This window comes from Zootoca vivipara, chromosome 13, assembly GCF_965207765.1.
Source record: "Zootoca vivipara chromosome 13, rZooViv2.hap1.1, whole genome shotgun sequence".
Lineage (NCBI taxonomy): Eukaryota > Metazoa > Chordata > Lepidosauria > Squamata > Lacertidae > Zootoca > Zootoca vivipara.
This window is the reverse complement of record NC_142596.1, coordinates 48,586,235-48,600,297: the sequence shown is the minus strand read 5'-3', so window position 1 is coordinate 48,600,297 and position 14,063 is coordinate 48,586,235. Positions and strand designations below refer to the sequence as shown.

Sequence of the window (14,063 nt, the reverse complement as noted above, 5' to 3'; positions counted from 1 at the left end):
CGCCAGGTACCAGTCTCTGTGCAGGCATGGGTGGGGAATTCCCTCGCAGGTGGGACCCTCCTGGTGTATCTTTCCTGACATGTGCCCAGAAGGTGCAGCTTCATTCATGTAACTTTGAAGGCCTGGCAGGTGGCTGGGCCCCCTCTCCCAAAGCCGCTTAGCTGAGTGGGTGACACACCTTGTCGTGTCTTGAAAAATGGCTGGAAAATGTACATGCCCCAAGAAGTGGTCCGCTTTCACGGGTTCCTGGATTGCAGGATTCATTACTGTTGCTGTGGAACTGGGGAAAAATAATAATAAGAATAATAATAATAATAATAATAATAATAATAATAATAATAATAATTTATTTATACCTCACCCATCTGGCTGGGTTTCCCAACAAAATTAATAATAATAATAATTATTATTATTTATTTATACCTCACCCATCTGGCTGGGTTTCCCAACAGAATTATTATTATTATTATTATTATTATTATTATTAATAAAGCAACAAAACATCAGGCATTAAAAGCTTCCCTAAACAGGGCTGCCTTCAGATGTCTTCTAAAAGTCAGATAGTTGTTTATTTCCTTGACATCTAATGTGAGGGCGTTCCACAGGGCGGGTGCCACTACCGAGAAGGCCCTCTGCCTGCTTCCCTGTAACCTCACTTCTCACAGTGAGGGAACCACCAGAAAGCCCTCGGAGTGGGACCTCAGTGTCCAGGCAGAACAATGGGGGTGGAGACGCTCCTTCAGGTATACTGGGCTGAGGCTGTTTAGGGCTTTAAAGGTCAGCACCAACACTTTGAATTGTGCTCAGAAATGTCCTGGGAGCCGAAAGGAAACTAGGCAGCTTGTAGAGCAGGGCAGGCCAACTTCTCAGACCAAGCGGGCCGCAAGAATCCTTGGGACAATGCCTGGCCCAAAGGTCACCCGGTGAGGGCTTCATGACCGAGCAGAGATTTGAACCCTGGTCTCTGAGGGTCCAACGCTCCAACTAACCACTGCTCTGTGCTGGTTTAGCCTTACGTGCAAACCAGTTGGGCGTGACTCCATCCCATCGCAAGCTTTTCCTGCCCTGCTAGCAGCTGCCAGCGATTGCACAAGTGTAACATCTGAATGAAGTCCCAGAATGCAAAGAAGCACGGATATTTTTTTGGGGGGGGGTGTCATTAGCAAAATATCCAACAGGAGATGAATGGGGCTGCTGTGCACGGCCTCTCTGGTTACCCTCCAGCCATCCTGGTGTCTGAAACTCTCCTAAGAGGCGTGCAACCCTTAAGAACAGCTGGATCCAGCTGGCATCTGGCTTCCCGAAATGTCTGGGGAAACTCTTGAGCAGGGGGTGGATCCTGCAGCCTTCTTGCTGCTGGTCCCTTAGTGCGTGCTCTTGGGATGTGCCATGTTCCCTCTGGCCATGGAGGTCCTACTGAGCTGTCGCGGTTAATAGCTGTCAGTCAGCTCTCTCCTCCACAAAGGCGCCTTCCGTATCCAGGTGGGCTGGTGCAGGACGGTTTTTCTGAGCCCTGCCTGCGGCCACCTGCAATGGCGAATTAACATTGCCCTGCCTTCTTCTCCTGCAACCCCCCCACCCCCTCCTGCTTGGCTCCTGGCTGCTATTCTGCTTTCCCCACTTTGCTTCTTGCTTATTAACATTCTTCTCCCACCTGTGAGTCGGTTCTGTTGCCGTTTGTGGAGCTGAGCAAACTTGTTTCGAGCATCTGGTGTCTTGTTTTTGCACCTGGATCTTCCTCCTCCTCCTCCTCTATTTGTGCCTGGTCTCCGTTTGTGCACGGGAGCCCACTCCCCACCACCACTCCCACCCCTGTCACAAACACATACTGCACACGCCAGGGTCCCGAGGAACAGGCCAAGCGCTTTAAAAACAGCCAGCAAAATCCCAACTCACATACTGCCTCCTGCCTTAGTCTCTCCGGTCTTAGAATCATAGAGTTGGAAGAGACCACAAGGGCCATCCAGTCCAACCCCCTGCCAAGCAGGAAACACCATCAAAGCATTCTTGACATATGCCTGTCAAGCCTCTGCTTAAAGACCTCCAAAGAAAGAGACTCCACCACACTTCTTGGCAGCAAATTCCACTGTCGAACAGCTCTTACTGTCAGGAAGTTCTTCCTAATGTTTAGGTGGAATCTTCTTTCTTGTACATAGTTTGAATCCATTGCTCCTTGTCCGGTTCTCTGGAGCAGCAGAAAACAACCTTTCTCCCTCCTCTATATGACATCCTTTTATATATTTGAACATGGCTATCATATCACCCCTTAACCTTCTCTTCTCCAGGCTAAACATACCCAGCTCCCTAAGCCGTTCCTCATAAGGCATTGTTTCCAGGCCTTTGTCCTTCTTGAACTGTGGTGCCCAGAACTGGACACAGTACTCCAGGTGAGGTCTGACCAGAGCAGAATATAGTGGTACTATTACTTCCCTTGATCTAGACGCTATACTCCTATTGGTGCAGCCCAGAATTGCATTGGCTTTTTTAGCTGCTGCATCACACTGTTGACTCATGTCAAGTTTGTGGTCTACCAAGACTCCTAGATCCTTTTCACATGTACTTGGTTTTCTTGCCCCAATTCTCATGTTCTCTGAGGGGCTGCGGGGTTTTTCCAGCAACAGCCCAGAGCAAACAGTCTTCAGAGCAACACTTTCCAAACTCCTTTCTACCCAACCACCCCAGGCTTCCTTGGAAGCGTATCAGGGATTCAAAACCAAGGAGATAATGAACAGTACGCAAGTTCCTCTGCATGATCCACCTTCCCCTGGCTTGTTCTTTTTCACAGGGAGATTCAGTTGCTGAACAGAGTGCAAGAGGCATTGTCTGTGACCAGAAAAATCAGTGTTTGAAATTAGCCAGGAGCCAGGAGCATTTTGCTCCTAGCTATCGGCCACTTGCGACCAAGTGAAGATGCTTGGGCGCAAGGATTGTGTCTGACATCTCCACCATCTGATTGCGTGTGCCTGGGGATCATTGGATCTGAACTGTTTTCACACACTAATAGTCCATCCTGTAGAATTCTGTCTTTTTATATTTTAACCTCGTAATCAGAACCAAATTTCAGGAACCAAATTGCTTTTTCTGTGCAGCCTGAGTCTGAGCAGGAACAGTGAATGACATTATGGTTCATTGTTCTCTCTTGCTTTCACCTACTCCACCCCAGTGCCCTGCTCACAGTTGGGAAGAATATTCCTATGTTATGAGTGGTCTGTGTCACCTTTAAGAAAAATAAGTACTGTAGAAATCCGCCAATATATATTTGGAGTGTCCCTGGATCAAGTGACTTTTCTTCTTTAAGTTCTGAAAGTTCTTAACCTAGCTCAAGTATGTCATCTGAACAGATGTTTAATGGAGAATCGATCACTGTCCATCATTTGGAAAATAAAACTTCAAGCTGTCTTGCACCAAAATAAATAAATAAAAAAGCAACAAGACATTCTGTTTTGGCGACTGCAAACTTGGTTCAAGGAGCCATTTGGCACCTATCTTATATATATATGAATTACTAAAAGGTAAAGGTAAAGGGACCCCTGACCATTAGGTCCAGTCGTGACCGACTCTGGGGTTGCGTGCTCATCTCGCATTATTGGCCAAGGGAGCCAGCGTACAGCTTCCAGGTCATGTGGCCAGCATGACAAAGCCGCTTCTGGCAAACCAGAGCAGCACACGGAAACGCCGTTTACCTTCCTGCTGTAGCGGTTCCTATTTATCTACTTGCATTTTGACATGCTTTCGAACTGCTAGGTTGGCAGGAGCTGGGACCAAGCAACGGGAGCTCACCCCGTCACAGGGATTCGAACCGCTGACCTTCTGATCAGCAAGCCCTAGGCTCAGTGGTTTAACCCACAGCACCACCTGGGTCCCAGTGAATTACTAACACTGAGTAAAAGCCCCACCTGGACCTTCTCTGGCTTCAGAGAGAGGCTAACCTGCAGCAGCTCCAGGTGTTGTTTGTTGGGACTCTCACTCCTGCCAGGCCATCCGACATGGCCAAAGATCAGGACTGATGGGAGCTACAGCCCAGCATCGACTTGAGGCTTAGCTTTTTAGGGCTTGAAGCCATTGGTTTAAGTCCTACTCTCCAGAGCAGGAGAAAACAAGCTTGTTCCCACTTCCATGGGACAGCCCTTTAGGTATTTGAAAATGGCTATCCTATCTCCTCTCAGTCTCCTCTTTTCCAGGCTAGACAGACCCAGCTCCTTCAACCATTCCTCATAAGGCTTGGTTTCCAGACCCTTGATCAGCTTGGTTGCCCTCCTCTGCACCCATCCCAGCTTCTCAACATCCTTCTTAAATTGTGGTGCCCAGAACTGGGCACAGTATTCCAGATTGTGGTCTTCCACAATCCTACATAGTTTGCCAACTCATTTTGTTATCCAATGGAAGTGGAAACTGAACTGTTCTGTCTAAATTTTACTTCCCAATAGGTGTATGTTGTGTTTCTTGATGAGGTTTTCGGTTTCGTAGGGAAGGCTGAGACAGCACAGCCAGGCATTTGCATAACTTCTTACCTTTTTGTCCCCAAAGCTGTGGGTGGAGGGGACGCAGTCCTCCCAGATTGGCAGTGTTTGATTACAACAGCCTTTGTCTCTAAAGTGGTAGCTGTCTTTCCAGATAAAGACCACTCCTCACTTAGCGACTGAGCCCTTGCCTTCTACATACTCTGATCTAGTTGCAGGTTCTACTGCTGGAGAGATGCTTGAAAGGGTTTTTGGCCCGGCTTGCTGAAATCTCAAAAGCCAGGAATGCCCAATCAGATTAGGCATTCTGGAAGTTGGGCTTCCAAGTGCCTCGTATAACTCCTTTCTGCAATCAGGAGAACCAGAACAAGTTATGTAAATTTGCTTGAAGGTCGCAGAATCGATTCAGCTTGCAGAACGTAGCAGCAGCCCTTGTCTCGGAATTGGCATGGAGTTGCGTGCAACTGCGACCGTTTCTCATTTTTGCTCCTTGAGAGACTAAAGCCCAGCATAAAGGATGTGCGCTGGTAACGTCTTGACCGCCTCTCAGTTTTAGGTCATCAAGCCCTATCACTCTGATCTTTAGTTAAACATTTCCTGGTGGATTCCCACCATCTTCCTATTCACACAGGGGCACAGATGTGCTCCTTCTCTGGGTCCATCTCTTCTGTCCCCTGCTGGCTGTTCCTGACTCCTCGCTTCACTTCCTGTGGAATAAAAAAAAAAGATCAACCCAATGAAACCGCTTTCAATCAAAAGCAAATCCCTCTTATCAACTGCCCTGCCACATGGAAACCCTTCTCACCCTGGAGCGTGGCCGTCGGCCAAACATGCATGAGGCTCCCTTCTTTTTTCCTCCCTACCTTTTTAACCCCACCCCTCCCCAACGAGAGCATGGCACCCCTCGCCCCAAAGTCTTAAAATAACTTTTGGTTTTTGTTTTACATTTCTCAGCAGACCCATGGGCCAGACCGGGCGTTCAGCAGCGGCAGATGCGGGTTTTAGGGATCCCGCTGCCCCCCCCCTACAAGGAGGGTTACAAAGGTGTGGCTTTTGCAGGGGAGAAGCAGTGGCGGGAGGAGCTCTCATGCGCTCCCCGCCCAGCCGGTTCCAGACTTGCCTTTAAGTTGCCCTCGGAAAGCAGCTGGAGAGCAGCAGATTGCTGAGAAATAGCTGCGGGCAAAGCAGGAGGCAAACGACCCCTTCTCACCGGCCACTTCTCCACTGCAAACCGGGCTCTCTCCCCCCGGCCATTTTTGAAGCCGGGTGTCGGCTGAACGCCTTTGCTGTGCCCTTTCCAGGCGTCTGAGTTCTCCAAGGGCCTGCATGTTCTTCTTTGGCAAGCTCTCGCAGGAGCTGCCTGGGCAAACTTAGATTCCGCTGGGGAATAGGGATTCCTTCTCCTGCACCTCTCCCCAAAACTACTCACCTGGCCCCTTTCCTTAATGATCAGAATAACCACTCACAGCGGGGATGTGATTTTGGGGGTTTGCAATGATTATAATTTCATTTTGCTGATGATTTGTGTTTTTGTTTTGTTTTGTTTTCTTTTTTTTCAAGAAATCTTGGAATGATTTTAATTTTTATTTGTGGGTTGGGGAGGAGGAAATATAATTTTGTCTGTTCATTCATTTTCCAGCTTTCTTTTCTTCCAGGTCTTGTTGCTCTCCACCTTCTGCTGTGTGACGTGTCCGCCCTTTTTACTCCGCCTGCTTCGCTACCATCTCATCTCAAAAACAAAAAAAACTTTTTTCGAGCTGTAGACAACTTGGTGGTGCAACCCCCTCTTTCCATAAGAAACCAGCCTGCTTTTTTTTTGTTTTTTTTGTTCTGTTTCCTTTTTCGTAAAGAAAACGAACACTTTTGCCATTTGGCCGAGACAAATGTCAATTTGATGACCTTGCTTTTCATCCCCTTTTGCAAAACTGAGATGGAGGGAGTGGGGGGAAAGTGGGGTTTACTTTCTTTTTTAACGAAAAGGCTGCTGTCAGTTTTAAAAAAGCATATTGCAGAGTGTTAAAATATGTGCAGCGCGGCTTATTAAGAAAGATGTTTTACGGGTTCTTTGCCTTCCCTGGGAGTATCCTGCAGGCCTCTTCTTCAGGCCTCTTGGTGTTGGGAATGCTTTGGGTGGCTCTCTGTCCCTGCATGTGGCATGGCGTGGTCTTGACTGTGGAGGCTAACCTGGAAGGGGTTCCTTGGTGGGAAAGCTCCTGCCTCAAATGTTGGGACTCTGGATTTTGCGATCATCTGGTCCCTTCCAGCCCAATGTTCCTCCCTTATTAGCAGTTAGTCTTTTTTAAATTTTGTTTTATATTATTTATTGGGGGGGGGAGTACAAAATTACAACCGCACAGCATAAGACAAGACACACACACAAAAAGAAGGAACAAGAAATTATACCCATGTAGAAAACAAAACAGGACAATGACAAGATATTGTGCACATTACCATAAAAAGGGGTATTGTTTTTGTAGTTAACCCTGAATTACTAGCACGGCTGGGGTCCGTTCATGTGGAAGGCAGCCATTTCCCACAGCAAGAGACCGGAAGTCCCTGTTATTGTAGTTAACCAGACCTTAATCTCATACAGTATTTACTCTTCTAAAACAGACTTCTGGCAGTTAGTCTTATAAAAGATCCATCAAATCCAAGCGTTCTTCAAGCGACACAGCTACAGTGCAGGACGTTGCTGAACTTAATCTGGTCCGGGAGTCCGTTCAACTCCCGGAACTGTTCGAAAACCAAGGCGCGGCTTCCAATTGGCTGCAGGAGCTTCCTGCACTCAAGCGGAAGCCGCGTCGGACGTTCAGTTTCCAAAAAACGTTCAAAAAGCGGAACACTTACTTCCGGGTTTGCGGCGTTCGGGAGCCAAGCCGTTTGACAAGTACCACTATACAGTGGGACACCAGGCTCCCAGCTCCAGAGAAAACTCTACTTTTCATTTTGAGAGTAAAGCCAGGCATTTCTTCATGTCGTCTCTTTCTAGTTAGATGATAATGCCTTCAAAGTGTTAAGTGCTTGCAAGCAAGTTTTTATGTCTTGCAGGCGGGCTGAATTCCAATAAGTTTATTTCCTGTCAGATTCCTTCTCCCCTCCCACCCACCTCCCCGGCAATAAATCCAAACAGGGCAGAGCGAGCTATTTTGAAAGGCTTGTTGTTTCAATACCTTGAGAACGCTCTCGTTGAATTGGGGTGAGAGGGATGGAGCTGCTGTGATTTACTGAGGATTGTTGCAGGCTCCTGCCCATTGGAAAAAAACAGCCCTGGTTTCCCCTCTTGTCTGTCTTGCAGGCGGTCCCAGGTAATTGAGAAATTTGAGGCATTAGATATCGAGAATGCTGAGCACATGGAGACCAACGCCCCCTCTGGAACTGCCCTCTCCAGTGAGACCCGGCAGGGCAGGAGCGAGAAGAGGGTTTTCCCCAGGAAACGGGTAAGACCATGGGTAGGCAAACTAAGGCCCGGGGGCCGGATCCGGCCCAATTGCCTTCTAATTCTGGCCCGCGGACAGTCCAGGAATCAGCGTGTTTTTACATTAGTAGAATGTGTCCTTTTATTTAAAATGCACCTCTGGGTTATTTGTGGGGCCTGCCTGGTGTTTTTACATGAGTAGAATGTGTGCTTTTATTTAAAATGCACCTCTGGGTTCCGTATAGTTAAAGCTATGGTTTTCCCAGTAGTGATGTATGGAAGTGAGAGCTGGACCATAAAGAAGGCTGATCGCCGAAGAATTGATGCTTTTGAATTATGGTGCTGGAGGAGACTCTTGAGAGTCCCATGGACTGCAAGAAGATCAAACCTATCCATTCTGAAGGAAATCAGCCCCGAGTGCTCACTGGAAGGACAGATCCTGAAGCTGAGGCTCCAATACTTTGGCCACCTCATGAGAAGAGAAGAATCCTTGGAAAAGACCCTGATGTTGGGAAAGATGGAGGGCACAAGGAGAAGGGGACGACAGAGGACGAGATGGTGGGACAGTGTTCTCGAAGCTACGAACATGAGTTTGACCAAACTGCAGGAGGCAGTGCAAGACAGGAGTGCCTGGCGTGCTATGGTCCATGGGGCCACGAAGAGTCGGACACGGCATAGGCATTTGTTCTTTTTTTCTTCTTAAAAATATAGTCTAGCCCCCCACAAGGTCTGAGGGACAGTGGACCGGCCCCCTGCTGAAAAAGTTTGCTGACCCCTGGCTAAGACAGTGGAACATTCTGCATCGCCTCGTCTTTTCGCCCAGGGTGTCCAGAAGCCCCACAGGGCTGTTCAGGGGGCATTTTCCACATTGCATATTCCTGCATTGCAGGGGGATGCCCTAGATGACCCTCAGGGTTGTGACCAACTTTTTTCCCTTCTGTTTTATCCCTCACAACTCATATCATTCACAGCTCTTCACCAGGCCCATTGTTAGCAGGGGGGGAAATACAGTGGTACCTTGTTTTGAGTTTGGGATCCATTCCGGAGCCCCGGACGCCAGACGAAAAGCACACATGACAAAGCGCCGCTCTGTGCACGCACGTGGAGTGGTTTGTGCTTCTGCGCATGTGTGAGCGGCAAATCCGGAAGTAACCCCTTCTGGTACTTCCGGGTTTGCTGCGGACATTCGCCGGAATGGAGGCCTGACGAGGTGGACTCAAGATGAGGTACCACTGTAAGTAAATCCAGGAAGATCTTTGTATAAGGGAAATTTTTGCTTCTCTTTGGGGAAAGTACACCGTTCTCAGGGTTCAGATTCGTTTCGACTTGCTTTTGAGGCTGCTTCACAGGCTTTCAGTGGAAAGACTTCTTTGGTGTTGGTGTCTTATGTTTAGAGCCAAGCTCTGCAGATTCTCCCCCAGCCCTGACCTCCGTGTTTGTTGCAGGACTTTGCTGCCGAATCGGCAACCAGCCCCATCCTGGACGTCTCGACTTCTCCCTTGTCCCCACACCGCAGAGCCAAATCGCTGGACAGAAGGTCAACTGAGTCCTCCATGACGGTGAGCCCAGAGGCGATAGCCGTTTCCCTCCGTGCGTAGAAATGGGCACGGTGCCCCAAAGGAATGAATGGCGATGCTCTCCTTTGCAGGTGTCCTCTGCAGTAGAAGGGAGTCCTCAGGGAAACGGCAGGTGCTTGACAAGGCAAAATAGGAGACCTGGCATGACATTGGTGGGCTAATTGCTCGGCTGGGAATTTGAGCCAAAAGTTGCAGCACCCATTAAGGCTGGATAAGAACCTCAGAATTTTCAAAGCAGGGGGCTTGCTCTGCAGATATTCCTATCCACCTCTTTAGGCAGCTTTGTTACTTGTTCGCCACATTTATATTCCTTTCTGCCAGTTCCTCCAAAAAGCTCAGGGATGCATATATAGTGATCCTCCTGCCCATTTTATCTTCACAACAACCTTGCGAGGTAGGCTGGGCTGAGAATTAAGTCACAGGCGCAAGGTCACTCAGCGAGCTTGGTGGCTGAGTGGGGGCTTGAACCCTGGTCTGGGCTTGAACCCCGGTCGCCCACATCCCCAATCGCTACATCACACGGGCCATCATTGCACTTGTGATGCACAGGGACCTGAATTGTGCCGCTTGGCATCTTTGGGAAAAGTGGGACTATTGCAGGGCCTTTTCTGCAGTGGCTCCCCACTTGTGGAATGCTCTCCCCAGGGAGATGCCTTTCTAATGTCAGTAGGCAGGAAGTTATGGCCCTCCCCTTACTGGTTTTCCTGGATGCATGCAGTTTGTCCCATTCTTAGGAGGTGCCCAGTCCTATTTAGAAATTGGTTGTCTGCCTCTTGTCGGAGAAGCCAGTTCAGTGACGTAAGTGCCTCTTGAATTGTGTCTGCTGAAGGTGATAAAACCCAGGGCTTTTTTTCCACCTACGTGCCACTCCATTCCCACCCAAACTGTCTCTCTCGGTTTCAGGTTCTTTTGCCCAAACTTCATATGTATACAGGTCTCCTGGAACAGCTCCCTCCCCACTGTCTCAATATTCACTGCTCATATGCTGACGGAGTATACTAGCCTTGTGAGTTTCAGTGGTAAACCTTTAACCAGCATTTGTTCTGTGTAAAATAAAAAAATTCCTTCAGTAGCACCTTAAAGACCAACTAAGTTTTTATTTTGGTATGAGCTTTCGTGTGCATGCACACTTCTTCAGATACTGTGTGAATACTAATCACGTTCACCGTTGCAAGAAGTTACATGGTGCGCGATCGTCGAGGAAGCCTCCTATTTCTTGCTTCATCTGAACGGTTTTTCTTCAGCTGCAGTGAAATGCTTTCGTGGCGGCAGTTCACGGGCTTCTTTCTCCCTCTCTTTCCACCTCTCTCTTCCATCTCAAGGCTTCCTTGAAGACGGAGCTGACCTTATCAGAGGGGAACATTTATCAGCAGGCAAGTCTGCCCGTGCCTGTTCAACAAGATGAGATAATGCGACTTTCTCCACAGTGAACCACGTGCATGACTTTTCACAAAGAAACATAACACACACTCTCTGTGTGTCGCTTGCCTGTCACATTGTCCCCCTCTTTATTTGTTAGCCTGGGCACCACTTCACAGGGTGGTTTTCGGAACACACTCTTATCCCTGAAACAGGTAATTTTAAGGAATGAGGCAGGAACTCAAACAGGAAGCGGCCGTTTCCGCTACAAAGGACTGTAATGAAGGACCGCAACCCAGTGGCAGAGCACCTTTGTGTACAAAACATCCCGGGTTCAATTCCCAGCATCTCCAGGCAGGGCTTTGAAGGACTCCTCTCTGAACCTCTGGAGAGCTGTTGCCGGTCAGTGGAGACCATGGGTCTTCAAACACTGGATTAGCCCCCACTGGTGGGTCTCAGCGAAGTCGTTGCTGCCATGTTGGATTCCAGCAGAGGCTGGCCAGACCAAAGGAGCACTGCAAACGGTGTCTGGGCTGGGACACGTTATCCGAGGAGACCCTCTGTTCCTCTGTTTCCATGAGTGCTGCAATATGGCAGGAGAAAAGCGGGGGCCGTTTTTAAAAATAAGATGCGCATTTCTGGCCAACCACATGCCCTCCCTCCCTATATCTATGCCTCCATTGTGGGTCCTCCACAGTGCTTCCCCCCCCTAAAAAACGTGTTTAGGGGTACTCTCATTTTCCTACTCCTATTGAAATACTGCCCCTCAATGAGGCCAAACTTAGATTCTCAAAATGTTTAGGGGTATGCGTTCCCCCCGCCCAGAAAAAAAAGCACTGGTCCTCCATATTGAGTCCATTTCCAGACTCCTCCCAGAGTTCGAAATGTTTTCAAAAGCTTCTCAGCCTTTCAGCTAAGATCAAGTGTGGGGAAAAACAACAACCCACTGCTTTTCAATTGGTAACAAATGCTAAGGTATACTGCTCTGTGAATTGCCATTTGGGGATGTGCATCGTTAAGTAGAAATCCAAAGTAAAAATGCCACAACGGGTGCCATGTTGTGGGTTGTGAGTCAGAGGTGGGTCTTGGGTATATGGACCAGTGTGGGAAACCGCAGGTGCAGACAGAATTGAGCCAGGTGGACTAATGGTTTGACTCTGTCTTTAAGACTTGATGGCATTATGTCTTTATGACATTCCTGGAAACATGTTCAGTTCTAAGGACCTGGATGATGTCCTGTTGGAACGAACTCTTAATGTATTCACCAGCAGTTCAATATGGAACACTCCTTCCTGGGGCAGCTGTCACTCACTATATCTTTTGCAGCATCCCCAAAATCATGGAAGGGACGCAGACTGTGTGTGTACGCGCGTGTGCAGCTTTTGTCATTCTACCAGTGCAACGGGCGCGTCTGCACTTTTTCCTCTCAGGCTGTTGGGCCCGCTCTCATTTAGACAAATTGCCCCCCCCCCCCTCACTGAACAACCCTTTACCCGAAGGTTTCTTTTCCTTTCCTCTTAAAATTCTAGCCCAGAGTATCCTGTGGGGGACCTTTGTGAGGGGATAACTGGTAAGCTGGAGTCTCAGGCAGGTTTTCTTTAAATAAACAATAAAGATTTATTTAAGGCAAGATAGCATACAACACAATTGGATTAAATTTAGGTTACATCAAGAATACAGTGCAATTTCACTTTAATTTGTCCTCAGTTGTTTTTGCGTTATAGGTTTGGTTCCTTTATACTGTGATACTTTCTTTCAGTTATCCACCCCCTTTAACACTCCTGCTCCTGAGGCGCTCCATATGTCAAGAATGCTTTGATGGTGTTTCCTGCTTGGCAGGGGGTTGGACTGGATGGCCCTTGTGGTCTCTTCCAACTCTACGATTCTGTGATTCCACACCCCCTCCCTTCACTGGGTCTGGGAGTTTCTTCTTTTCCTTGGAAGAATCTCTCCCCTCCAGACTAGATTCGAGTCCCAAGTAGGCTGTTCCTTTCCAGTTCCTACTTCTCCTGGCTCAGCCTCTGCCTCCCAGTAAAATTCAGGTCTGTTCCTGCTACAGGACACCACACTGTCTCCCTATCTATCTCCTAACCTCTCCAACCTCAATTCCAACCCTCCAAAACCAGCCCTCTCAACTAACTGTCTCTTCAAATCCTCTCCTTTTAAACTCTCCCTCCTGGAACCACAGCCAATCAGAGGTTGCCGTTCATTAACCATTTGCTGGCAGGGAAAGAAAGAAAAGAAACACTGGTTGATTCAACCTGTCCAGCAAAACCAACCTTTTCGGCACAACCAGCTTCTGAGGACAAGTGCTTCTCCGTGGTGCGGAGATTATGTGCATGGGGCAGCACCCGGGCCGCACCTTGTCCAGAAATGGTGGGAGGTTGCAGGTGGCTTGACACACAAACATGCACGTCACTCGTTTTTCGCTTGGCCACCTTGCACGATGTGTGAATGCGCTCCACTGACAAGCGCTGTGACTCGCATCCCTTAATGTTGCTCTCACCAGGTGACCCAGAGTTGTCTCCTTCAGGTGCATCCGATTTCTGACCCCCAGTGAGGCAGACTTGGGCAAGCGGGGAATCTGAAACCACTGGATGTGGCAGGTTGTCCTTCCTTGTTCCCCGTAATCTCTTTCTCCTGCTGAATACGCTCCCCAAGTGTGCAAAGGAGGCCATTTCGAAGCCTGGGACCCCATCCTCACCAGGGGGCAGATATTCTGTACAGGAGAGCCAGCAGGATTGTCCTGCGGCCTAAAACTCATTTAAAAAATGGCACTGGTTCAGGGGGCAGCAAAGGCTTGTTGACGGCCTAAATCCTTTGAAATCCAGAGGCTGCTTTCTTAACATCCGGAGTGGGTTTATCCCAGAGGGTCGTGTTACTACTGGCAGCACCTCACTTTCTATTTCTGAGACGCTATCAGCTTCTCCCTGATTGCATGGCATTCTGGGATCATTGCTCTGGCTGTGAGATTTAAGGTTTCCTTAAGGGATGCTTCAGCTCAAAGGAGGAAGCAGCTCCCCCATTCTCATTCTCTCTCTCTCTCTGTCACACACACACACACACACCGCTCCCCCTGTAGCTGTGTTGAGTGGCTCGGTGGGGCTACTTTCTCCTTAATCCGCCCCCCACCCTGCAATTTGCTCCACTGGCTAGATCCCGCAGCGAGTTTCGGAAACCTGAACTCCTGGCGCAGACGGTTTCTCGGCACCAGTTTGGGGCCTCCTAACGAAAGGATGGTAGGAGGGATAT

At 48.7% G+C, this 14,063-nt stretch overlaps 1 protein-coding gene across 10 annotated transcripts in view; it reads left to right on the top strand.

Moving 5' to 3' along the window:
* Window positions 1–14,063, top strand: part of MPRIP (myosin phosphatase Rho interacting protein) — a 146,274-nt gene that overhangs the window by 93,652 nt on the left and 38,559 nt on the right. For 5 of the 10 annotated variants that reach the window (XM_088656617.1, XM_088656615.1, XM_088656613.1 and 2 more), the window contains exons 8-10: window positions 7,756–7,897; window positions 9,321–9,434; window positions 10,775–10,825. In XM_088656617.1, coding sequence (XP_088512743.1) covers window positions 7,756–7,897; window positions 9,321–9,434; window positions 10,775–10,825 — 307 coding nt within the window. The remainder of the gene's footprint in view (window positions 1–7,755; window positions 7,898–9,320; window positions 9,435–10,774; window positions 10,826–14,063) is intronic. The other 5 variants (XM_035131560.3, XM_035131561.3, XM_035131559.3 and 2 more) reach the window with 1 other exon arrangement.